Source organism: Zea mays, chromosome 1 (assembly GCF_902167145.1).
Source record: "Zea mays cultivar B73 chromosome 1, Zm-B73-REFERENCE-NAM-5.0, whole genome shotgun sequence".
Taxonomy (NCBI): Eukaryota; Viridiplantae; Streptophyta; class Magnoliopsida; order Poales; family Poaceae; genus Zea; species Zea mays.
Genome location: NC_050096.1, coordinates 274,533,636 through 274,559,967, shown reverse-complemented (window position 1 = coordinate 274,559,967; position 26,332 = coordinate 274,533,636). Strand labels below are relative to the sequence as shown.

Below are 26,332 nucleotides of genomic sequence, written 5' to 3'. Positions count from 1 at the left end.
ACCCGCGGGTGCGGTCGCGGGCGGGTTTGGTCACATTTCGCGGGTGCGGTCGCGGGCGGGTTTTTGCTCCACCTGACCCGAACCCGACCCGTTGCCATCCCTACGATGCACCCTCTGACAGTGGGGCCAGCCAACCCCGGGGGTAGCCACTCTGCCCCCTAGAAACCTAAGATCGATGAGTTCACGGAGATGAATTTTAGCGCTCGCACCAAACTATTCGGTGTGCACCGGACAATCACTGTTCACTATCTGGTGCGCTGTCAGACTAACGGCTACCTGTTAGAACTAGCCGTTGGAGCGGACCGTTGGCGAACCGGTGTCGCATCGGACTGTCTGGTGCGCCCATGCGCAGAAAGCTACAACAACGACTAATTTGGTGGTTGGGGGCTATTTATACCCCCTCCAATAGCCACATTTAGTGTCTTACTGCCCACATTCAAGTGCATTCATTGTTAGAGCATTGCAAGCCCCACAAAGCCTAGTGAGGTGATTAGAAAATCATAATCTCATGTTAGGACCTCATTAGTGCACGTGAGAGCCAGCTAGAGCACACACCACTTGCATTAGGCGAGTTTATGGCTTGTTACTTTTGGTGATCGGCATCACCTAGACGGCTTGGCGGCGATTGGACCGCGGTGATCACCCCGGAGGATTTGTTGGTGATCCGGCTCAAGTTTGTACGCGGTCGTGAGGGATCCACCGTGCCGGACTGGCAAATGATCACCTCACAGAGAGCGCTTGGTTCTTGCGAGGACCAAGGGAGAGCGATACCATTGTGCGGGTGCTCCAACGAGGACTAGGGAAGAGTGCCAACTCTTCGATACCTCGGCAAAAAATTGGAGGAGTCTTCTTACCCTTGCTTTACATTCCGCATTTACTTTGAGCATTTCACTTTGTGCAATTGCTTAGCAAGTACTTGTACTAATGACTTAGGGTTGTTTTTCTAGTAGTATTTATTTATTGCTAGTAGTTAGGTGAAGTTGGACTCTTGCTTAGGGTTTAACTTTTGTTGGAATTTTAGAAAAGCCAAATTCACTCTCCTCCTTCTTGGACATCGTGATCCTTTAGACAACAATAAAACCTTTTTACCGCAAGCAAGTTAGGGCAGTCTAGAGTTAAAAACCCAAAAGAACTAACAAATCAAGATACACATGGATAGTTGTTTTCCATACTATTATTAAGGCTAAATCTTTGTATATAACCCATCCTTTTAGATCTTTTTTACTACCTTTTTCTACATCAACTTTGGTCTTCTCTCTTTTTATTTCTCATTGCTATGGCGTCTTAAAATCCCACTATACATTAGCACCTCCGAAGGTCTCTATTGAATATGTCTAAATCATCTTAACTATTTTATTGAATTCAGAATGCTAATGAAATGAAAGATTTTCTCGTAGTAACTCTACACAACAGCAAACGGCACAAAACCGCAAATGAGGTTAAACACGCCTTTATCTATTTTTTAGTTGACACTCTTGTTATACACACAATTCAAAGAAAGAACATTCAAATCTTAAATTTGTTGATAACTCATGTTGCAGAGACAAGGGTTTACACTTTACAGCAGTGATGCGGCCCAAATCACAATCACATAATCATTATTAGATATTTAGATAACATATCGGTTATCATTATTTGACAACCTCTAGGTGCACAAAGCAATAAATTGAGATCACGAAGCACAACAACAAAGATACACAACTGATACACTACATGATCTAACTGAGTAAACAGATGGCACACCGAAGCTACATTTGGTGATGGCTTCATTTCAACTTGAAGAAACTCGCAACTTCTACCTTGGAGCAAAATCTTCCTTGAAAAGTGTCACCAACTTATTATGGGAGCAAAGGCATATACATTAGACCTTTGGGTCACGCAACAGCAACCGGTATATCTCATTGTTGTGCTCTGACATGTACTCGTACCCAAGATTGTTGGCATGACTCTTGAATTCATCAAATTCTGCTGGCGGCACTTGTATACCAACTAATACATTTGCTCCAGCTTCACCCTGAAAAAGAGAATTAGATCAGATGATGAAATATATATAATTGCAACCCTTGTTGCTTCTCTCCATTGCTTAGTACCATCAATACAGATAATATACATGTCCCAGAACAACTTCGGCAAGGCATATGCTTTTTTCTCATGTTTGAAATGAAAAGAGGCATATGATCATTTGAAGAGCAGAGATGCTATTTCCTGCAGGCTCGATTCACTTGTACTCCTAGTTGGCTGGCAGCTCTAGAAGGAGAGGAATGCGAGGACCTCCAGGAATGGAATCACAGCACTGACTTCTGTTTTTCAGGCCATCGTCGATGAGGCTCTTCTTTGGGACCTTGCTGGTTTCAGACAGTTGCACACACTACTTTCTCCATCATCGTCTGACTCCTCGTCGCAAATTGTGCTAGTAAATTAGGCCTACTAACAGCTGTATTAGAGTGCGTTCTACAGTACCTGGTAATCTTAGGATTACTCAGGTTTGTTGTATGTTGAACTTTTCTATTCCCTCGTGATGAAACACGAGTTATAAGGACACGTTCGTGAAAAAAAATTCCTGTTCAGGTTCCGGCTTTCAAAGTAGAAAAAAAGATGATCGTTTTAAATTATAAACTGCATAATAGGCATTATTATAAAAGGCTACAGACATGTACCTGTGCACGGTAATGGAAAAGGCTGATGTTCCAACGAGGACTAAACGTGTCCAAAAATTTCATAAGGGCCCCAGGCCTTTCCGGGAAAATGAACCGGTAAACCAGTTCATCTTTTATTTCTGATCTTCCTCCAATCTGAAAAATTGATAATGTGAAATCACGAACAAGATAGCAGAATATTTGCACAATGCAAATCCATTCAATTATTGTCATACTGACACTAAAAATGAACTAAAATTACAATTGATCTCTTTGACAAAATAATTTGCCAACAGCTATGAGTGTAAAAGATGTAACTTACAAAGTATCTAAGGTGGTCCTTTGCCAAATCATTGTCAGTAAGGTTAACAGTCCTCAGTTTCGCAGATTCCATGCGATCCATCATTGCTCCAAGCTCATTGTCAGTGTAGATGCCAACACTGTAACAGATAATAACCTAAGCATCTAAACTAATTGTTGCTGTACATACTAATAAAGAAAGATCTCAGATAAATAAACTATTTATATATATATATATATAAAGCTAAAGAATTTTGGTAGTTCGATGGATACATAATTAAAAAGAAAAACAACAAACTTCATATGTACCTGTAAAGAACAAGGGCATCTTTTGCATTAGAATCGTATCTGTATTTGAATTCAGTAATATTCATCCTGCCAACCTACAGAATGAGAAATCATAAGACAAGAAATGGATCTTAAACTTATGCGTTGGCGGTGTTAGAATAGGAAAACCCTGATTAGGGTAGGCTTAATATGTTTATAGTGAAAGTACATGGACTGGACCAAGGCTCATTACATTAGGAATAGATACACGATCATGTAGCACCCCCACAATCACAACTCTAGCCTATACAGATGTTGAGACTGGACCGAAACTACGAGAATACCGTGGAACGACGGCCCTTGGTGAAGATGTCTACAAACTGCGAAGTGGCCAGGACACGAAGGACACGAAGGACACGGACAACGACACGCTCGCGGACCAAGTAAAGGTTGATCTTTACGTGCTTCGTGCTGCACGGGAATGGTGGATAGGTAGATCGTGCTAACGTCATCACAGTAGACGAGGGTGGTGCGCGCAAGGGGACTATTAGCCACAGCGATACTCGGCCTCAATGTTGGCGCACAAGAACACCACGTAGCCAGATGTGCACTGACATGTGTCGAGGCAGTCTGTCAATTAGCGTCGGTGTAGACAACCATCTCAAAAGTCGGAGAGGGCCGAAGAAGGCCGTAGTCGAGGGTGCCGTAGAGATAGCGAAGAATCCGCTTCACAATGGTGAGGCGTGACTCCCGTGGGTGTGCATGTGAAGGCACACCTGCTGGACTACGTAGGTGATGTCGGGCCGAGTGAAGGTGAGGTACTAGAGAGCCTCAACGACACGTCGCCGACCGAGGCCCGTTATCTTCGGAGACCTTCACCTGAGTGTCAACAAGCATGAAGCAGGGCTTGCTTTCTGACATGCTAGCCCGCTCCAGAATGTCGATGGTGTACTAACGCTGGCCAAGGAAGAGTCCCTGGAGTGGCGCTCCACGACGACCCTCAGGAAGTGGTGGAGAGGGCCCAAGTCCTTCATTGTGAACTCACGCTACATGGAGGCAATCGTGTGTTGTAGAAGGACGACACTGGAGCCGTAAGCACGATGTAGTTGACATAGAGAAGGAGGTAAACAATGTTGTCGCCGCGCCAAAGGATGAAAAGGGACGTTTACGACTTGACCTCGAGGAAGCCAAGGGAGTCCAAGTAGGAGGCGAAGCAACTGTACCAGGCCTATGACGCCTACTTAAGGCCATACAAAGAGTGGTTAAGCTTACACACCATACCCAGGTGAGTAGAGTCGACAAAGCCGAACGACTGGCTATAGTACACCGTCTTGGTCAGAGTGTCGTGAAGGACGACATTCTTGACATCCAGCTGTTGAACCGCCCAGTCTCAAAAAAGGGCGAGGAAGTGGACGGTCTGAATGGTGGCGGGCTTTACGACGGGGCTAAAGGTCTCGTCGTAGTCCACTATATGACACTGAGTAAAGCCCTGAAGAACCCATCATGTCTTGTATCGATCTAGAGTATCATCAGCCTTGAGCTTGTGACAGAAGATCCACTTGTCGATGACCACGTTGGTGCCAGGGAGACACAACACAAGTCATACATGTGGTTGGCCATCAGGGCCTCATATTCCTCCTCCATAGCGCAACTCTTGTGGGGTCGGTGAGCTACAAGAGATGATAGAGCTGCTAGACAGCTTGGATATGACATCGAACCCGAGATGTCCGAGACGATGATGCCAACTGATGGACAAAATGGTGGCAACCAAGGCATGCAGGGAGGACGTGGCGATGGAGGAAGCAGGTAGTCGGAGTGTATAGAGGCTCCGAGCTGTCACAGTGGGCGAGAAGGGTCCTGGTAGCCAAATCCTTCACATATAAATGAAAAGGGTCAAACTCCATGGAACAAGAGTTGTCGGTGGTGATCCGACGAACATAATAAAGATTCTAGATTATGTGGGGAGCAACAAGAATGTTTTTGAGGTAAAACGATGTCGAAAGAACCGAGTCACCTACTGAGGTAACCGGTAGGGTGGAACTGTTCCCCACAATAATAGAAGATGGAAAGCATCGATAACATACCGGCATCAGGAATGGCATGCTAGGAGGCTCCGGAGTCCACCACCCAATCCGACGTTGTGGGAGATGGTGTCAGCGACATGGTGCTTAACTAGCCGGCGAGTGACTACTGGTCCTAGCCGCCACCCCACGGGACCAAGTGGGCGAGGCGGGGTCCCCAGGAGCGGAAGGAGAGGCAGAGGTGACAAGTGGTGCTGAAGAAGGGACGCCGAAGGCGAAGGGGCACCATAGTGGGGTGTAATCCGCAGAGCCAGTTGTGGTGGACGCATCAAGGAAAAACACGTGCCTAGGCCCGACCATATGGAGATGGTCGTAGTTTAGGGGGTTGTAGAAGGACGGCCACGCAGGACCGTCATGCCTAGGAAGGCCACCACGAGGAGGGGGCCGCCCTCGTGCCGGACGAGGAGCTCCAGAAGTAGTAGGTGTGGCAGAAGGGCACGTAGGCCCCCCGACGATAGAGAGTGAGGGGGCTGGCTAGCGGAGGAGTGGAAATCGCCTAGAGGGGGTGAATAGACGAAACTTGAAATTCAATCGCTTAACAATGAAACTTGATCCCAATTATTGATTAGAACAAGATACAAGTCAATCAAAAGAAAGAAGGCAAGTTCAACTTGCAATTTGTTACTCTTATGAATATGTGGAATAAGTTTTGGCCAACACAAATGATTTAGATGGAGGTCAACTTAGGAAGGAAAGAAGAAAAATTGCAATCAATCAAGCACAAGAACACTGTAATTTGTTTACCAAAGTTGGATTTCACAATGAAACCTACATCTCCATTGAGAAGTCCCTAATGACCGAGTCTCTTTCAACCCTTTCCTCACTCAGCTGATCACCGAGATCAAATTTGAATATCTCTTTGCTTTTCTCAATCGAGAGACCGGAGTCTCCACAAGGCGCTTCACACGTTGAAGGCTAATGCTAGCTTTACAATGGATGGGTGTCTTGCATCAAGATCACAAAAACGCAGCACACACTCTTCTCTTTAGCACTCTCACAAGGCTCTATCACAATTCACAAGAATATAGCTATCACTATGCTCAATTCTCTCTTTTGGCACTTGGGAGGCTTTGATCTCTTTGAGAGTGTTGCTCTAGTGTATTGGAGTTATTGCACAACTCTTGTGTATTGAAAGAGCTGGTTGGAGGCGTATTTATAGCCCCAACCACCCAAGTAGCCGTTGGGACCAACTTCCAAAAGTTGGGCTAATTTCGGGTGCACCGGACCGTGAACAATATTTGATCTGGTGCGCCACCGGACCTTTGCTGCGCTGCCAGGTCAGTGACCGTTCTGAAAAGGCGTCAGTTCTCAGGTGGCATCGGACCATTTTGGTGCACCACTGGGCCGTGCACGTCGGCGCCACGTCAGTTCGACCGTTGGATCTCTGAATTCAACCGTTGAGTCCTGAAGGTACGGTGGTCACCGGAACTCAGTACCCGACCCCAGTCCTGTGTGCCAGCTGCTCCAAGTCTTCAAGACATGCTCTCTGGAAATGGATCCGATGCTCCACCGGACCGAGTCCGGTGTCAGTGTGCCAGTCCCTTCTACGCCCGAGAACATGCCCTCTGCGATCTGCGTAACCGATCCGATGACCTATCCGTTGCACACCGGACTGGTCCGGTGCGCTAGGCCTTCAAACCCTTAAATTTGGTTTCTGCGTAACCAGTCCAGTGCCCAGACTGATGCTCACCAGATTGGTTTGGTGCTACGCAGAACAACAGACTTAATTCTTTTTTAGGCTTTTCTTTCTTGTCTTTGTTTGACTGCATTCTTGAGCACTCCTATAACTTAGGCAAACATATCTAGAGTTCATCCAACTAGTCTAAGCCATATGTCTTCATCTTTTTTATTACTTTAACTTAAACTCTTATTTTTGCTCAATCTTAGCTCCAGGACACCAATTTTAATGTCTGATCTTTCCAACCTCTCTAAGGTACTCAAATATGTTACTAGAACCATTTAGGCCCTGTTTGTTTACCCTCTAGATCATATAATCCAGCTTAAATAGTTAAGAGATAAAGAAAAAATACAGATTATTAGGTGGATTATATAATCTAGATATCTAGATTATAATAATCCATAAGCATGTCATTAGATATTTTATATAATCCATAAACTAGATTATATAATCCTAGAAGGAAACAAACAGGGCCTTAGAACTTATCCAAATGCTTGAACTACTCATAGTTCATCTTTTCCAAAATATACTCTTTCTAGCTGAGTTTTGAACTTTTGTTATATTGAATCTTCTAGTTTCAGTCTTATGAACCTGCAACCATTCAATTAGCAAACTAGTTAGTCCATAATGTTGTGATGGTCATCAAACACTAAAACTAATATAGAAATGGCTTTAAAGCTCATTTCCCTTTCAAGGACGTGTCGTAGAGATCCGTGGCGGACACGGTGGACTTAATGTCTAGGGTGAGCTCCTCAAGTAGCTCGTTGCGGGCGTTGTGGAAGGAGGGGAAGAGCATGGAGCGCTTGATGAAGGCCTTTTAGGTGGTCGTAGCACCGACATGCAGAAGGTTGAGGACAAGCATGCGGTTAGAGACGGGCTCGCCGAGACCCCGAAGAGTCTGTCATGCCCTTCATCCGACGATAGTACTCAATCATGAAGAGGTCCCCTTGGGAGAAGAGCCGAAAGGAGGCATCGAGGTGGAGAGCGCGAGCCTCTTGGATTTCAAGGAACTGTGCCTCAAGGGCAACCCATGCCTGGTGAGCGGTGCTCTCCGCTCGCGGACAACATCCTCGAGCTCAACGGTGAGGGTGCTGAGGATCCACAAGAGCACCATGTTGTCCATCCGGTGCCAGGACAGGAGCAGGTGGGGAACGGTGTCGGCGAGGATGTGGTCGTCGAGGGCATAACGCTAAAGGGTGAGGAGCACCTAGTCGCGCCAGCTAGCGAAGTAGTGAACGTGGGGTCAAGGACGACAGAGACGAGCGACCGAATGTTCTGTACACCCGCCGCCTGAGCATGAAGGTTGGCAATGAACGCGGCGGCCGCCTCAAACTCCAAGGAGGTGGTGGCACTGGGGCCACTAGAGGAGGCTCGTCGACGGAGGAGCCGAGAAGGTGACGACCGACCTTAGCTAGCTGAGAGGCGATGGCATCCACCGTTGTGCGCTCATGCTCCCAAGCAAGGGTCGCAACACGTTCACGGTTCCCGACAGCAGCCACAACGGCCTTGGTAGTGGCGAGGGTCACAACCAAGGTGGAGTGGGTGGCGGTGATGTCGATGGAGGCACCAAGGGCCGATGAGGCCCCGCGAGCGTGCCAGAGACGTCTGCGCCGACAGTGATGGCTGCCCAGGAGCCGCCAGCCATGAGGGGGAAAGGAGAGGCGGACGCTGGAGCACCGGAGGCTGGGAGATGGAGCCGACGACTAGGTTAGAAGAGAGAGGGAGCGAGGTAAGTGGAGAGAGTCTTGATACCATGTTAGAATAGGATAACCACTCTGATTAGGGCAGGCTTAGTATATATATAATGATAATACATGGGCTGGGCCAAGACCCATTACATTAGGAATAGATACACAATCATCTAATAGGCAGAGCTACCTCATATGGCATACCAATTCTGTGAATTTTTTGAAGCTTCCCTGCCGCTCTGGCAGAAATGTAGCTAACACTGCTTCCCGTTTTCGGCCAACATCAGCTAGCTCGGTTACTAGTCTAAGTCGATCAAAGTTCATATTTGCCCCACTAGTTATTGCAACCACAGTTTCTCCTTTCAAGTTATAGTATTTGCAGTAGGCTTCAGCCCCAGCCAATGCAAGGGCACCAGCAGGTTCAAGGATACTTCTTTTCTCCTCAAACATATCCTGCACACATGAAAAGACATATTTCAGCACCAAGGATATAGAAGAAGCAAAATGCACATACGATACAGCATTGGTGAAGAAGGATGATAGGAGTATGAATGTAAGATTAGAATGCAATAGACATTGCATTATATTTATGCATCCTATATGTGTATCCATACCACCCCAAACAACTAAATATAAATGACACTCTACACATCACAGGAATTGACGCTAGATTACAGAGTTAATGACGTAACATTAAACAACATTCCCCCTAGTTAGTGTTTTGAACATGTAACTTAAAAAAATCATGACTGGGCAGCTTATATTGACAGACCAGTACAACATAGGATACTGATGCAACAAAATTAATATCATCCTTTTCTTGAGTATTGTATAGTATACTAAGGTCGAAGTGAGCTCAGACTAAAATTTTACATTGTTCAGTAAAACACCCCCATGTATAGTTCTCACCTTTATTGAAGCACAAATAGCATCTCGACTGACCATAACAATGCCATCTACTAGCTCTCTGCACAGGCGAAATGTTTCTTCCCCAACAGCTTTGACAGCTACACCATCAGCAAACCCACCAACATGCTCCAACATGACCCTCTTACCATGACACAAGGATAATGCCATTGCATTTGCATCTGAGGGTTCCACTCCAATTATTTTCACCTGTACAAAGAAAAACATTTCAAAAAACCTTTCCAAAAAAAATCAGCCTGACTAGAAACCAATGTAATATACATTACATTAACAAGATTGATCCAATATGAAATGATTCGACTTAAAAGCGAACATAACATATCAGGGACACGTCAGTCTCCATAAAAGCGTGTAAAGAAACTTTGTTGTCTTCAGCATCGGATTTTTAAAAGAAAAAAAAAACGGTAAGATGGAAAGCAGACCTCTGGGCGAACCCGTTTTACATAGGCAGCAATTCCAGCAATTAATCCACCACCTCCAACAGGTACAAATATTGCATGCAGTGGACCTTGCAGCTGCCTAACAATTTCCATGCCGATAGTTCCTTGTCCAGTGATGACATCAGGATGGTCAAAAGGAGGTACAAATGTGCGGCCTTCCTGCTGGCAACGCAATTTTGCATATGACTGAGCTTCATCATATGAGTCCCCCTCAAGGACCACTGTTGCACCCAACCTCTCCACTGATTTCCACTGGAATTAAGATCTTACGTTATTATTCAGTGAGCACTAAAGCAAACTGAATCATGTAAAGGGGTATCTTAAGTTTGCATCTAAAGATCAGAAACCTTGATTTCTGGTGTTGTCACGGGCATGACGATGACAGCATCACATCCCAGTCTCTGAGCGGAAAGAGCAACGCCCTGGGCATGATTTCCAGCAGAGGAGCAGATGACACCCCTCTCTAACTGCTCACGGGAGAGCTTTGCCATCATGTTGTATGCTCCCCGCAACTTGAACGAGAATACCTGTACACCAATCAAACAAAATCTGAGGAAAGTAATAAAAACTTAGAAGTGGAATTGTAGTTTCCCATGAATTTGGAGTTTAGCACATATAGACACTAAATACAGTCAAACAAAATTAAATTAGGAACTTTATTATTATGTATAAAAAGCGTATTATATTTGATACGGGTATAAGTGTTCCTTCTTCTCGAAAGAACATGCAAATAACGTCCCTTCATTATGGTTTTTGCTGTAGCTAGTAACACAGGGAAAAAAACAAGTATAGCAGACCAGGTACAAATTATCAAGACCCTCAATCATACTGCAGTTCACAAGCCTAGCGTGTTGAGCTTTGAGATTCTAAAGAAACTAAAGCTACTATAGACTTATGGAATCAAGTTTTCAGACTGTAAGCTACCAAAAAAAACAGCCACCTCGAGGTTTCAGTACTCCTAGTATCAGCGATAATAAATAACGAGTCAAAAGTGCAAAATATCATGCAACGTCTATCCTCCTCGAAGAAAGCGTGACAACAACCTATCAAAGCCAAGGTGGAGAATTAAAGGGAATGTCTGAGTACCTATCCCCGTGATTCTGCGAGTCCAAGCATCCTGTTGAAACCCGGTGAACAACACGACAGTACCAAGGTAAACCCCCAAATTCCCAAGATATGACACTGAACAAGGTCATTGGCGAGTGCAAATCTATCCCACTAACACAAGTAGAAGCTGAAACATCGAGACCCCAGCATCTCCAAGAAATGGTGCTGTTTTTTTTTGGAATAAAAGTACGCAAATATCCAGGTCCATAACCAAGAAAAGGTGACGGCGTAAGGAAACGATTGGCTGCGCAACGTTGTCGATTACCGGCTGCAGGTCCTCGCGCTTGATCCAGAGGTTGACCCCAAGGCGATCGGAGAGCTTGGTGGCGAGCTGCAGCGGCGACTCGATTGCCACATCGTACACCTTGGACGACAGCACGCTGGTGAGGTACTCCATCGCACCGGGGCCTCCTCCTTCCCCCACGGCGTCCCCGAACCCTTCCCCATCCGCCGCGCCCGCGCCGCGCTCCCGGAAGCCCGCCACGAGGCACCCGCTGTCCCGCTGCAGCGACTCCGGCACCACCCGCAACATCGGCGTCGGCGGCGGCGCCGGGACGGCCGTGAGCCCCGTCTCAGCGGCCGTCGTCGCCGCGGCGGCGGCGGGGGCTACGCAGGAGGGCCTGCGCGCGTCGTGGCGGAGGGAGGCCGCGGGGAAGGAGGCTGAGTGCGAGGCGGCGGTGGCGGTGGAGGCGGCCGCCATGGTGGTGCTGGTGGCTGGTGCCCTCGTCGAATTCCTCTGATTTGTTTTCCTCTCGTTATGCGTCCGGAGTCCGGTAAAGCCTAATGCGTCGTCACAACAAGTCACAACTCACAAGCGCGGGATGATATTATATATCTGTGTGATGTGGCGGGTGCGCGGGGCAGAGCAGGACCTTTGGACGCTTGGACCTTGGTCGCGGGCCTCGCGTGCCTGTGGGGGCGGCGGGGCGGGCGGGCGGGCGTGAGGGGTGCAGTGGAGTCCGGGGCCCGCGCGGGATCAGGACGTCAGGATCCCCGTATCCGTCCGCAAATTCACGCGCGCCCTCCTCTTCCTTAGCTTTCCTACCGTCGTTTTCCGCGCCTGGGCCGGGCATGCTTAACACGAGCCCGACGAGACCGGCCCGTCGGCGGCTCCGCGAGTACGAACGGGCTTCGCTGGAAGTCAGAGGCCGTGCCGGCCGCCGGTGAGCGTTCGACAGTTCAGCGACAACTTTTGGAGGGCGCTATCCTCGTTGGGAACACGTCACACGTGCCATACCATCGAATATAACTTGACGAGTCTCGAAACTCTGTGTTCTGGGTTCGAGATCAACATTGCCAAATCCGGGTGCGTGCGACGAAAATCGGGGAATACGTGTGTCAAATCAGACGCATCTACAATTTATAAAGATAAAACACTCTAGAAGCAAGCGAACAGGCGTCTGATATATTCTTATCGGTGATTAGATTTGGTCTAAGAGCATCTAAAGTTTTCAAAAACCTGCCTCCACCCGATATTTTTTAGATGGAAAAAACTATTCCTTACTAACTTTCTACTTTAACTCCTTTTTGTTTTAAGAAAATCACTCAATCGTGTAAATATATACACACATGTATCGATCCAACTATTGACGCCGATCCGGGCGTCAATCACTGCGTTAAGTACTGGCGGTGGTGCTCTCTACGGAAGCGCGGACAGTCCGTGGCCAGGGGCCGGACGGTCCACGACCTGGTGCAGAGGCTAGTTCCCTGTCTGACGGGCTGGACGGTCCGCGCGTGCGTAGGGGCGGCGGAGTTCACCGACAATGCCCGGATCTCGCTCTCGAGAGGGACCTCGTCGGGGAGGAAAGATTCTAGGCCTTGTCTAGGGTCGGCAGGTTATCCTAGACACCTCTAATCGATGTAGAGCCGAAGAGAAACGGAGAATTTGGGGTTGAGGAAGGCTAATCTAGGGCTAAACTAGAACACTCCTAATGCCTAAGGTAAAAATGAGATGTAAACTGATTATTGATTCGATTGTTGATGATTCAATCGGCAGTAGCCCTCCATATATATAGAGGGGGAGGTCTGGACCCGTTACACGCGATCTCCCGAGCTAATTCCGCGGATCTAGCTAACCAATCCCGCAAGAAACTTGGAACCCTAACTGATCCTGTGCGCGCACGGACCATCCGCGCCACCAGTGCGAACCATCCGCCCTGCCAGTTTTGGTGCCCAACATATGCCCCATGCCTTTTGGAGGAGCTGAGCGAACCAAAAGCAACTAACTCGATGTGATCACATCGGTTTTCTTAAGCATCTTGCCACATACTAGAATGGTACTGCTTGAGAAAACTCTCGTTTAATGCCTTGGGCAAGTCTTTGCCTTGCAGTGTTTGCAACAAAGTGTTACCGGACATCACATGCGTGACCTTGTAAGGGCCTTCCTAGCTTGGCGACCACTTCCCAAACTTCTGGTCTTTGCTCCTTAGAGGCAAGACGGTCTTCCATACCAGGTCCCCTACCTGGAACGATTTAGCCTTGACCCTCTTGTTGTAAGCTTTAGCGACCATGATCTTGTCCCTTTCTATTTCTCCTAAGGTTGTCACTCTCTTGTCGGTCACTTCATCAATATTATCCATCATTGAATTATAATAATCACCGACAGTTAGATCATTTTGCTGGGTAAACCTGACATCATTTAAACTTATCTCTATAGGCAACACTGCTTTATGTCAATAGACAAGCTCAAACGGAAATACTTTAGTAGCACGATGTTTAGATATTCTATGAGCCCATAAAGCTTTAGACAAAATCTTATGCCAATGCTTAGGATGATCAGACATCTTATTTTTTATCAGGCTAACCAATGTTCTATTACTAGACTCGACACTATCCCCAGTGGAGTCGCCAAAAAGTGTGTTGGCGCCGATCCGGGCGTCAATCACTGCGTTGAGAACCGGTGACGATGCTCTCTTTAGAGGCGCGGACGGTCCGCGACCAGGGGCCGGACGATCTGCATCCTGGCGCAGAGGCTAGTTCCCTGCCTGACGGGGCGGACGGTCCGTGCCTGTAGGCCGGACGGTCCGCGCGTGCGCATGGGCGGCAGAGTTCGCCGGCAACGCATGGATCTCGCTTCTGGGAGGGACCCGTCGAGGAGGAGAGATCCTAGGCCTTGTCTAGGGTCGGCAGGCCACCATAAACACCTCTAATCGACGTAGAGCCGAAGAGAACAGGAGAATTTGAGGTTGAGGAAGGCTGATCTAGGGCTAAACTAGAACTACTCCTAATGCCTAAGGTAAAACGAGATGTAAATTGATTATTGATTTGATTGTTGATGATTCAGTCGGTCGTAGCCCTCCATATATATAGAGGGGGAGGTCGGGACCCATTACACGTGATCTCCTGAGCTAATTCTACGGATCTAGCTAACCAATCCCGCAAGAAATAAACAACTAAACATGTGGCAAAAATAATCTGAGAAACCTTGCGCCAGGTCAATTATTAAAGCTTGTTCTCCCCTCAATTATTATAAAAACTCGTTGTGGATAGAAATCCAGCTTTGATTCTAAGTGAGATTGAGAAAATTGTCCTAAACATGGTCTATTGTACTAGCTAATGTTGCATTAGGTATACTTTGAACATTGTGCAAGTTTATATAGGAACTAAACACGAATAACCTGCACTACATAATAGGGGCCTCTTATGGACGACCTACACTGTACAAGTCTACGTACAAGCTAAGGCAGACAACGAAACATGTCCATAATGTCCTAGTAGACTCTGTCTAGACAGTACCTTCTAGTTATATGTAAGCAGACATAACCCTAAACCCTGAGCTATAGATGTTTGAGATTGTTGCGTAGGTTAGGTAGCTTTTGCAAGGCCCATAGCCATGTTTGGTGAAAATGACATAAACATCGAAATCACTAAATCTTTAATAATATGAGAGCTTGAATCTCAACGTTTGTGGCAAAAATACATAACATGAGTTGTGGATGTGCCCTGTTTTAATGTTTTAAACATTTAAAGTATGTTTTAAATGGTTTTCTGTTCCAACATTTGTGCTAATTTTTACCACATATGCAAGATGGTATCATTAGTCATCGTGTTTTAGTTTTTACTACAAAGTTTTTCTTGCCCTAGCCAAGGGCTACTAAAAAAGAAGAGAACATTACTTAGTTTTTGGCTTACCTGTGTTTTATAGCATCATATTATTTGATTGTACTTGTATGAATTTTAATCATATATATTGGTGTGAAAAATAATTATTTTTTAGAATAATTTATTTCAACGTATGTGAATTGAGATGTGTGGTTGTATTGGCCTAATATGTACTAGTCTACACGCTCGTGCTAACGCTACGGTCCGGAGAGCGGAGGGGCAACGGCGACACGAGTGGGGAGGGGCGGTGGGGTCCACGGGGAGAGAGAAGCCAGTGAATTATTGTACGTGTGAGGGATGAGAGAGGAAGTATGATCCAAATAATATTGACCATTGGATTTGAGTGAATAAGAGAGAGGAGAGTTAACCAGCGATCTGAACCATTGGTTTTAAAGGTATATTATGTGTGAGTGTAATGTGTTTGGTAGATTTATGGGAGATTATGAGTGTGGGGTGATTTGGTTGGGTGTGTTTTAAAAGTTGAAACTGGTAGGTTATATAGACGTATAGATGTGCCAACATAATTCACTCAAATACACATGTATTAAAGTAGACTAGTAAAGTGCGTCGTTGCTATAGTTTCCATTTATGATATAGGATATAAATATAAATACACGTACGTTATGTTAGTTTGGTATGTATGAATGTTGATTTAGAGTTAACAATCATGGTTCAAATTCTTATTTGTATATAATTTTAGTTTTTTTTACGACTTACATGTGTTAGATTATGAAAAAAATATAATGATTTTTTTTGCATAATAGATGATGGTGAAACTAGAAAAAATGGTGCTTTATATGATAAAGATGAAAAGGGTGAAGAGAAGAGATATATTTGTGCTTTATGGCTCGTTAGGGAGAAAATGTAACAGAGGGAATTGATGATCCTAGAATTTCTTATTATTCAATTTTAAATAATAAAAGATTTTAGCCACCACAATTCCCTCCATTATACTTACTCCTACAAGCTGTTAAGGCTGATTTGATGGCCACTAAACCAGCATTTATAGGAAAAGTGGAGGTGCCCTTTCACAGCCCGCCGACCCTATGGGCAGATTTTTCTTTTTTTGGTGTATTGTTGATTTACCTTTCGATCGATGGTGATTGGGTGGGTGTGGGCGCGCGGTTGTGTGTGGCGCGGGCTAGCAGCTGCACGTTTTCAAGCATAGCGGTATAGCATCTAGAGGACGGGAATTCACTGACCAAAATACAACTGTCCATGACGCAACTAATCAGATTTTAGATTCCGAAAGTGAGGTCTGGTTCAGTTGTGTCCGGATCAAAGAAAATTGAAAAGAATTAAATTTCTCACTAACTAAAACTTTATAGAAGATGATTTAATGTTCCTCAGTTCTCTTCGATCCAAATGCAACAGAACGGGTTGTTTTCTTACCACATTATTCGTTAGTTACAAGGAAACATAAGTTCGATATGGAGCAAACCATGTGACACGTGACCTTCACGTTTGCCTATTATACTAGCTATTCCTATTCCGGTGGATGGCATATTGTTAATTTCAGATTCGGATGGTCGTTGCCTCTACCAACAGAAAAATGGAATGAAGAGGATAAGATTGACGAAATCAGTACTCTACAAGATACGTGAAAAAAACGATGATAGATTTATTTAGAAAAACATATTACACAAAGGAAATGATCAATTAGATCAGCCCTTTGGCACGTTTCAAATGGCTGGTACATAATAAAAAAAAGAACATAAAAATGGATGCATTTAGTTATTGATATATGTCGGGTACCGTAATTAGGGGTACCCCAACGCTCCTAAACACGGCTGGTAACCGCCACCAGCGCAAGCTGCAGAGACTGATGGGCGCAATTCAGGTCAAGGCTTCGTCTACTCAAGGGACGCGATCTCGTCTCACCCGAGCCTAGCCTCGGGCGGGAACAGTAGTCCAGGCGAATTCACGCCTCGCCCGAGGGCCTCCTCAAGCAACGGGCGCACCCTCGACTCGCCCGAAGCCCAGCTCGGGCAGGCTTCGTTGTGATTTGTGAAGCAACCTTGGCCAAATCGCCTCACCAACCGACCGTATCGCAGGCGCATTCAATACGAGGATCGCCTGACGCCTTATCCTGACACACGTGCCTCAGTCGGCAAGGTCGAAATGACCGCAGTCACTTCGCCCTTCCACTGACCGACCTGACAGGAAAACAGCGACGCTCGCCCCTCTCCGACTGTTGTGCCACCCACCAGGGTGAGGCTGACAACGGCTAAGTCCAGCCTCAGGCGCAACAGGAAGCTCCACCTCGCCCGACCTTGGGCCTCAGCCTCAGGAGGAGGTCTCCGCCTCGCCCGACACCAGGGCTCGGCCCCCGCCTCAGCCTCGGAAGGTGGTCTCCGCCTCGCCCGACCCCAGGGCTCGGCCTCAACCTCGACCTCGGAAGGTGGTCTCCGCCTCACCCGACCCCATGGCTCGGCCTCAACCTCGACCTCGCGAGGAATCGCGTCCTCACCCGACCCCGACCTCGGCCTCAGGAGGAGTCTCCGCCTCGCCCGACCTTGGGCTCGGACCGACCACGCCGCGGGGGGGGGGGGTACATCATTACCCTACCCCTAGCTGGCTCAGGCTACAGGGGAACAAGACCGGCGTCCCATCCAGGCTCGCCCCGGTAACAAGTAATGATGGCTCCCCGCGTGCGTCCATGACGACGGTGGTTCTCAGCCCCCTACGGAAGCAAGGAGACGTCAGCAAGGTCCCAACAACCCCAACAGTTGTGCTTCTACAGGGCTCAAGCGCTCCTCCGACGGCCACGACACCGCGTACACAGGGCTCTAGCACCTCTCCGACAGCCACGTTGGCATGTACACAGGGCTCTGGCACCTCTCTGCCGGACACGTTAGCGCATAGCTACACCCTCATTGTACACCTGGACCCTCTCCTTGCATCTATAAAAGGAAGGTCCAGGGTCCTCATGAGGGAAGGGAGGGTGGTCGCACGGGAGGACGGGCTGACGAACAGGCTCGCTCTCTCTCTCCCTCGCGAGCGCTTGTAACCCCTACTGCAAGCGCATCCCCCTGGCGCAGGATAACACGAGCCGCGTTTTCCCCCTTGTGTTCCATCTCGCGCCAACCCATCTGGGCTGGGACACGCAGCGGCAATTTTACTCGTCGGTCCAGGGACCCCCCGGGGTCGAAACGCCGACAGTTGGCGCGTCAGGTAGGGGCCTGCTGCGTGTTGACGAACAACTTCCCGCTGAGTTCCAGATGGGTAGTCTCCAGCAACCTCTTCAGCCCGAGACGCTGCTCCGTTTTGGGAGTCTCGAGTTCATGTCCCTCGACGGTAGCTACGACATGGTACTCCTTCCCCCGCAGCGCGACAGCGGCAACGACGGCCATCAGCCCGCCCGGCGGCGGCGGACTCGACGACGTCTTCCCCCCGTGGCGGAAGAGCAGCATCCGGGTTTGTCCTGCCACCTTCCTTGCCGCAGGAGGAGGAGGCGAGGCAACCGTGGCCAGGCAGGAGGCGGCACCTCGTCGGCTGTCGAGCGAGTCGACGACGTCGGCACCCCAGCGGTGGACATGTCGGGCGTTGACCTCGCGCCTGAGACGACAGCGAGTGTCGTTTCCCCGCAACATGCCAACCCTAAGCGGACAAATGACGCCAGCACTCTCATGGAGGACTTGCTGGGCGTTAGCCTCGTACCTGAGATAACGGTGCAGTCCGTCCCCGACGCGACTTCATCACCGTCCATCGATCGAGAGGTACCGTCCGTTTTTCACCCTGTGCCTTTTAGATTCAGCTTTGATCCACCAAGCGACCCTGCTTCGGTGAGCGCTTTCATAAAGGCATATCCTAACCTTCCGGGGTACCATATGTGGTCAACCTGGGACCGACTGACGGCCGTCTCAACCTACGGGCCCCGGGTTCCGAGGAAGAAGACGAGCCCGACTCTGGTTGGGATTTCTCCGGGCTCGGTAATCCCAGTGCCATGCGAGACTTCATGATCGCATGTGACTACTGCCTCTCCGATTGCTCCGATGATGGCCACAGCCTTGATGACGAGGGTTGTGGCCCAAGTCACGAATGTTTCCACGTCAATCTAGGGGGTCACGACGAAGGCAACCACCTTGGTATGCCGGAGGATGACGACCCCCCTGGGCATGCGCCTCGCGTTGACATCCTTCGGGAGCTAGCTGTGGTCCCAGTCCCTGTGGGGGGTCAGGACACACAGCTCGAGCAAATCCGCGAGATGCAGGTCAAGCTCGACGAGGAAGCAGGACAACTTGTGCAGCTCCGGCAAAACATCGAGCAGGAGTGGGCAGGCCGAGCACTAGCTGGAGAAGCGCGTCATCAGGCCCGGGACGACCAGCGCCGTATCGCTGACGATGCCAGGGCAAGGCTGCCCCCGGCTTCTAGTGGGGTCGGCTAGAATCTGGCTGCAGCGGCAATACTACTCCGAGTGATGCCGGAGCCATCCACCACCAAGGGGCGGCGCATCCAAGAAGAACTCAAGAATCTCCTGGAGGACGCCGCGGTCCGACGGGCCGAGAGCTCTGCCTCCCGAAGGCAAGGGTGCCCCCCGGAGCATCGCGCAGCAACTTCCCGACTCATGCGGGAGGCCTCAGTCCACACCAGGCGCACGCGGGGCGCGACGCCTGCAGCCCCGGGTCGCCTCGGCAACGAGCACCACCGCCACGACCATCGAGCCTGCCTCGACGAGAAGGTGCACCGAGGCTACCACCCCAGGCGTGGGGGACGCTACGACAGCGGGAAGGATCAGAGCCCCTCGCCCGAACCACCAGGTCTGCAAGCCTTCAGCAGGGCCATACGACGGGCGTCGTTCCCGACCCGGTTCCGAGCCCCGACTACCATCACCAAGTACTCGGGGGAAACGAGGCCGAAACTATGGCTTGCGGACTACCGGCTGGCCTGCCAGCTGGGTGGAACGGACGATGACAACCTCATCATCCGCAACCTCCCCCTATTCCTCTCCGACACCGCCTGAGCCTGGCTGGAGCATCTGCCTCCTGCGCAGATCTCTAACTGGGACGAGCTGGTCAAAGCCTTCGCTGGAAACTTCCAGGGCACATATGTGCGCCCTAGGAACTCTTGGGATCTCCAAAGCTACCGCCAGCAGCCAGGGGAATCCCTGCGAGACTACATCCGGCAGTTTTCAAAGCAGCACACCGAGCTGCCCAACATCACCGACTCCGATGTCATCGGGGCGTTCCTCGCCGGCACCACTTGCCGCGACCTGGTGAGCAAACTGGGTCGCAAGACTCCCACCAAGGCGAACGAGTTGATGGACATCGCCACCAAGTTCTCCTCTGGTCAGGAGGCGGTCGAGGCCATCTTCCGGAAGGACAAGCAGCCTCAGGGACGCCAGCAGGAAAGACGTCCCCGAGGCGTCCGCCCAGCGCGACACGAAGAAGAAGGCCAAGAAGAAGTCGCAAGCAAAGCACGACGCCGCCGACACAGATCTTGTCGCTGCCGCCGAGCACAGGAACCCTCGGAAGCCTCCCGGAGGGGCCAACCTGTTTGACAAGATGCTCAAGGAGTCGTGCCCCTATCACCAGGGTCCCGTCAAGCACACCCTCAAGGAATGTGTCATGCTTCGGCGCTACTTCCATAAGGCCGGGCCCCCGACGGAAGGTGGCAAAGGCCAAGACAACGACAAGAAGGAGGGCGGCAAGGCAGAGGAGTTCCCTGAGGTCCACGGCTGTTTCATGATCTACGGTGGGCAAGTGGCGAACGCCTCGGCTCCGCAAGCAGGAGCGCCGGGAGGTCTACTCGGTAAAGGTGGCGGCGCCAGTCTACCTAGACTGGTCCAACAAGTCCATCACCTTCGACCAGGGCGACCACCCCGACTGCGTGCCGGGCCCAGGAAAGTACCCGCTCGTTGTCGACCCCGTCATCGGCCACACCAGGCTCACCAAGGTCCTCATGGATGGAGGCAACAACCTCAACATCATCTATGCTGAGACCCTCAGGCTCTTGGAAATCGATCTGTCCACGATCCGGGCCGGTGCAGTGCCCTTTCACGGGATCATCCCCGGGAAGCGCGTCCTGCCCCTTGGACAACTCGATCTGCCCGTCTGCTTCGGGACTCCCTCCAACTTTCGAAAGGAAACCCTCACGTTCGAAGTGGTCGGGTTCCGAGGAACCTACCACGCGGTGCTGGGGAGACCGTGCTACGCCAAGTTCATGGCCGTCCCCAACTACACCTACCTCAAGCTCAAGATGTCGGGCCCCAACGGGGTCATCACCGGCGGATCCACGTACCGACACGCGTACGAATGCGACGTGGAGTGCGTGGAGTACGCTGAGGCCCTCGCCGAGTCCGAGGCCCTCATCGCCGACCTGGAGTGCCTCTCCAAGGAGGTGCCAGATGCGAAGCGCCACGCCGACAACTTCGAGCCAGCAGAGGCGGTTAAGTCCGTCCCTCTCGACCCCAGCAACGACACCGGCAAGCAAGTCTGGATCGGCTCCGAGCTCGATCCCAAATAGGAAGCAGTGCTCGTCGACTTTCTCCGCGCAAACACCGAAGTTTTGCGTGGAGTCCCTCGGACATGCCGAGCATACCGAGGGATGTCACCGAGCACTCGCTGGATATCCGAGCTGGAGCCCGACCCGTGAAGCAGCCTCTGCGCCGTTTCGACGAAGAAAAGCGCAGAGCCATAGGCGAGGAGATCCACAAGCTGATGGCTGCAGGGTTCATCAAAGAGGTATTCCATCCCGAATGGTTAGCCAACCCTGTGCTTGTGAAAAAGAAAGGTGGGAATTGGAGGATGTGCGTAGACTACACTGGTCTAAACAAAGCATGTTCGAAGGTTCCCTACCCTCTGCCTCGCATTGATCAAATCATGGATTCCACTGCTGGGTGCGAAACCCTGTCATTCCTCGACGCCTACTCAGGTTATCACCAAATCAAGATGAAAGAGTCCGACCAGCTCGCGACTTCTTTCATCACACCTTTTGGCATGTACTGCTATACTACTATGCCATTTGGCTTGAGGAATGCAAGTGCAACATACCAAAGGTGCATGAACCACGTGTTCGGAGAGCACATCGGCCGAACGGTCGAGGCTTACATCGATGACATCGTAGTCAAGACGAGGAAAGCCTTCGACCTCCTCTCTGGCCTTGAAACGACATTCAAGTGTCTAAGGGCGAAGGGCGTGAAACTCAATCCCGAGAAGTGTGTCTTCGGAGTCCCCCGAGGCATGCTCCTGGGGTTCATCGTCTCCGAGCGAGGCATCGAAGCCAACCCGGAGAAAATCGCAGCCATCACCAACATGGGGCCTATCAAAGACTTGAAAGGAGTACAAAGGGTCATGGGATACCTTGCGGCTCTGAGCCGCTTCATCTCACGCCTCGGCGAAAAAGGCCTACCCTTGTACCGCCTCTTAAGGAAGACCGAGCGCTTCACTTGGACCCCCGAGGCCGAGGAAGCCCTCGGAAACTTAAAGGCGCTCCTTTCAAACGCGCCCATCTTGGTGCCCCCCGCTGCGGGTGAAGCCCTCTTGATCTACGTAGTCGCAACCACTCAGGTGGTCAGCGTCGCGATCGTAGTCGAGAGACGAGAAGAAGGGCATGCACTGCTCGTCCAGAGGCCAGTCTACTTCATCAGTGAAGTGCTATCCGAAACCAAGATCCGCTACCCACAAATTCAGAAGCTACTGTACGCAGTAATTCTGACGCAACGAAAGTTGTGACACTACTTCGAGTCTCATCTGGTGACTATGGTGTCATCCTTCCCCCTGGGGGAGATCATCCAGTGCCGAGAGGCCTCGGGCAGGATAGCAAAGTGGGCGGTGGAGATCATGGGCGAAACAATCTTGTTCGCTCCTCGGAAGGCCATCAAGTCCCAAGTCTTGGCGGACTTCGTGGCTGAATGGGTCGACACCCAGCTACCAACAGCTTCGATCCAACCGGAACTCTGGACCATGTACTTCTATGGGTCGCTGATGAAAACAGGAGCCGACGCGGGCCTGCTCTTCATCTCACCCCTCGGAAAACATCTCTGCTACGTGTTGCGCCTCCATTTCCCGGCGTCAAACAACGTGGCCGAGTACGAGGCTCTGGTTAATGGGTTGCGCATCGCCATCGAGCTAGTGGTTCGGCGCCTCGACGCTCGTGGCGACTCGCAGCTTGTCATTGACCAAGTCATGAAAAACTCCCACTGCCGCGACCCGAAGATGGAGGCCTACTGCGACGAAGTTCGATGCCTGGAAGACAAGTTCTATGGGCTCGAGCTCAACCACGTCGCTCGAAGGTACAACGAGACTGCGGATGAGCTGGCTAAAATAGCCTCGGGGCGGACAACGGTTCCCCCGAACGTCTTCTCCAGAGACATACATCAACCCTTCGTCAAGACCGACGACACGCCCGAGCCCGAGGAGGCCTTGGCCCAGCCTGAGGGGGCCTCGGCCCAGCCCGAGGTATCATCGGCCGCCGAGGGTAAGACACTGCGCGTCGAGGGAGAGCGGAATGGGGTCACGCCTAATCGAAACTGGCAGACCACGTACCTGCAATATCTCCACCGAGGAGAGCTACCCCTCGACAAGGCCGAAGCTCGGCGACTGGCGCGGTGCACCAAGTCGTTCGTCTTACTGGGTGATGAAAAGGAGCTCTACCACCGTAGCCCCTCAGGCATTCTCCAGCGATGCATATCCGTCGCCGAAGGACAGGAGCTATTACAAGAGATACACTCGGGGGCTTGCGGTCACCACACAGCACCTCGAGCCCTCGTTGGGAACGCCTTCCGACAAGGCTTCTACTGGCCGACCGCGGTGGCCGACGCCACTAGGATTGTACGCTCCTGTCAGGGGTGTCAATTCTACGCGAGACAGACGCACCTGCCCGCTCAGGCCCTGCAGACAATACCCATCACCTGGTCATTTGTTGTGTGGGGTCTGGACCTCGTCGGTCTCTTGCAGAAAGCACCCGGGGGCTTCTCGCACCTGCTGGTCGCCATCGACAAATTCTTCAAGTGGATCGAGGTCTGACCCCTAACCAGCATCTGGTCCGAGCAGGCGGTGGCGTTCTTCACCAACATCATCCATCGCTTTGGGGTCCCGAACTCCATCATCACCGACAATGGCACCCAGTTCACTGGGAAGAAGTTCTGGACTTCTGCGAGGACCACCACATCCATGTGGACTGGGCCGCCGTGGCTCACCCCATGACGAATGGGTAGGTGGAGCGTGCCAACGGTATGCTTCTGTAGGGACTTAAACCAAGGATCTACAACGATCTCAACAAGTTCGGCAAGCGATGGATGAAGGAGCTACCCTCGGTGGTCTAGAGTCTGAGGACGATGCCAAGCCGAGCCACGGGTTTCTCGCCGTTCTTTCTAGTCTATGGGGCCGAGGCTATCTTGCCCACAGACTTAGAATACGGTTCCCCGAGGACGAGGGCGTACGACGACCGAAGCAACCAGATCAGCCGAGAAGACTCACTGGACCAGCTGGAAGAGGCTCGGGACATGGCCTTACTACACTCGGCGCGGTATCAGCAGTCTCCACGACGCTACCACGCCCGAGGGGTTCGGCCCCGAGACTTCCAGGTGGGAGACTTGGTACATCGGCTGCGGCAGGACGACCGAGGGCGCCACAAACTTACTCCTCCCTGGGAAGGGCCGTTCATCATCGCCAAGATTTTGAAGCCTGGATCAAGGCGAGGTCTACAACAACGCTTGGAACATCCGACAGCTACGTCGCTTTTACCCTTAAGATGTTTTCAAGTCGTTCATATACCTCGTTTTCTATACATACACAAATAAAGTCTAACCGTCAAGGAAGGGTCAGCCTTGCCTCGGCAAAGCCCGACCCTCCCTCGGGGGCTAGAAGGGGGGAACCCCCTCTGCGTCAAAATTTTCCTCGGAAAAAGTCTTTCTGCGAGAACATCTTTCGCGTTTTTCGACAGCTTCGATAGCGGGATCCTAAAAACGACGAGAGTACACGTAAGCGGCAAGGCCGACCGAGCCGAGGGACTCCTACGCCTCCGGGATATGGATACCTCACTCATCACCTTCCATGATAAGTAACTCACGCTCGGATAAGCGATTCTACTGCCGAACAAGTCTTAACGCTCGAACTTTTCTGCCAGAACGATTTTCGTGCCATCTCGACTATATCGATAACAGAATCCTGCGGACGAGTAAGAGTACACGTAAGCGGCAAGGCCGACCGAGCCGAGGGACTCTTACGCCTCCGGGATACGGATACCTCACTCATCACCTTCCGTGAAAAGTAACTCTCGCTCGGATAAGCGATTCTGCTGCCGACGAACAAGTCCTGATACTCAAAACAAGAGGAAAGAAAATGCAGCTTTATAACACGACAATAATATGTTTGGGCCTCGGCGGCCGCAAAAAACATACGCATACTACAGACAAATTGTTCCTGCAGGTTCAGACATCGACAGAGGGAGCAGCAGCACCCTCGGCGTCGTTTCCGCCTTTGGCGGGATCTGGCCCGGCCTCGGACGGCGACACGGGCAGAAGGATCTCCACCTCGAAGGAGGACGCCAGCACCGCGCTTGGGCCATCACAATCAGGGTGTCCTCCAGGGTCCCGGCCCGAGCGGACACCTCGACCGACCGCTCCGTAGCCACAGCCAGCTGTCCCCATAGGACATCAGCCCGGCTCACGGCCTCGGCAGCGTGACGCCGGGGTTGGTCCCGCTAGCGGATGACCTGACCAAGCTCCAGCCGCCGCTGCTGCACCTCCTCGGCCTAGGAAGCCACCTGCTCCTGGGCCAACGAAGCCTCTTCTCGAGCCGACTCTGCCTCTGTCCACGCCGACACCGCTGCCTCCGGTTTCGGCTCATCGCAGAGCAGCCAAGGGTTCTGTAACTGAGCAAGAGAAGCATTGAGTGGCAAGGTCGACCGAGCCGAGGGACTCCTACGCCTCCGGGATACGGATACCTCACTCGTCACCTTCCGCGCAGGGCAACTCACGCTCGGTTAAGCAATTCAGCTAGCCGATAGGCGAGTCCTAGTGCTCGAAATGAGGAAGAAACACGGTATTACACTCAAAATACCCAGATGTTCAGGCCTCGACAGCCACAATGAACAAACACCGACACTCAACGTGCCATTACAAACGGAACTCCGGTTCCATTCCCGCGGGTATGAACAACCTCCA

At 50.7% G+C, this 26,332-nt stretch overlaps 1 protein-coding gene across 1 annotated transcript; it reads right to left on the bottom strand.

Annotated features, from left to right (window-relative positions):
* Positions 1-1,490: 1,490 nt before the first annotated feature.
* LOC103643901 (threonine dehydratase 1 biosynthetic, chloroplastic) lies at positions 1,491-11,965 on the bottom strand. Its single transcript, XM_008667072.3, has 9 exons — positions 11,390-11,965; positions 10,365-10,544; positions 10,000-10,269; positions 9,560-9,766; positions 8,855-9,103; positions 3,246-3,319; positions 2,959-3,076; positions 2,658-2,792; positions 1,491-2,014 (listed from the first exon to the last, which is right to left on the bottom strand). The coding sequence occupies exons 1-9, from the start codon at positions 11,822-11,824 to the stop codon at positions 1,862-1,864; spliced, it is 1,821 nt and encodes a 606-aa protein (XP_008665294.1). The 5' UTR covers positions 11,825-11,965; the 3' UTR covers positions 1,491-1,861.
* Positions 11,966-26,332: the final 14,367 nt, after the last annotated feature.

Coding starts and splice junctions, on each gene's coding strand:
- LOC103643901 (XM_008667072.3), bottom strand. CDS start 11,824: ATGGCGGCCGCCTCCACCGCCACCGCCGCCTCGCACTCAGCCTCCTTC. Junction 3,320..8,854: donor TCAAAAAATTCACAGAATTG/GTATGCCATATG, acceptor CTCATTCTGTAG/GTTGGCAGGATGAATATTAC. Junction 2,793..2,958: donor AGGACCACCTTAGATACTTT/GTAAGTTACATC, acceptor TCAATTTTTCAG/ATTGGAGGAAGATCAGAAAT.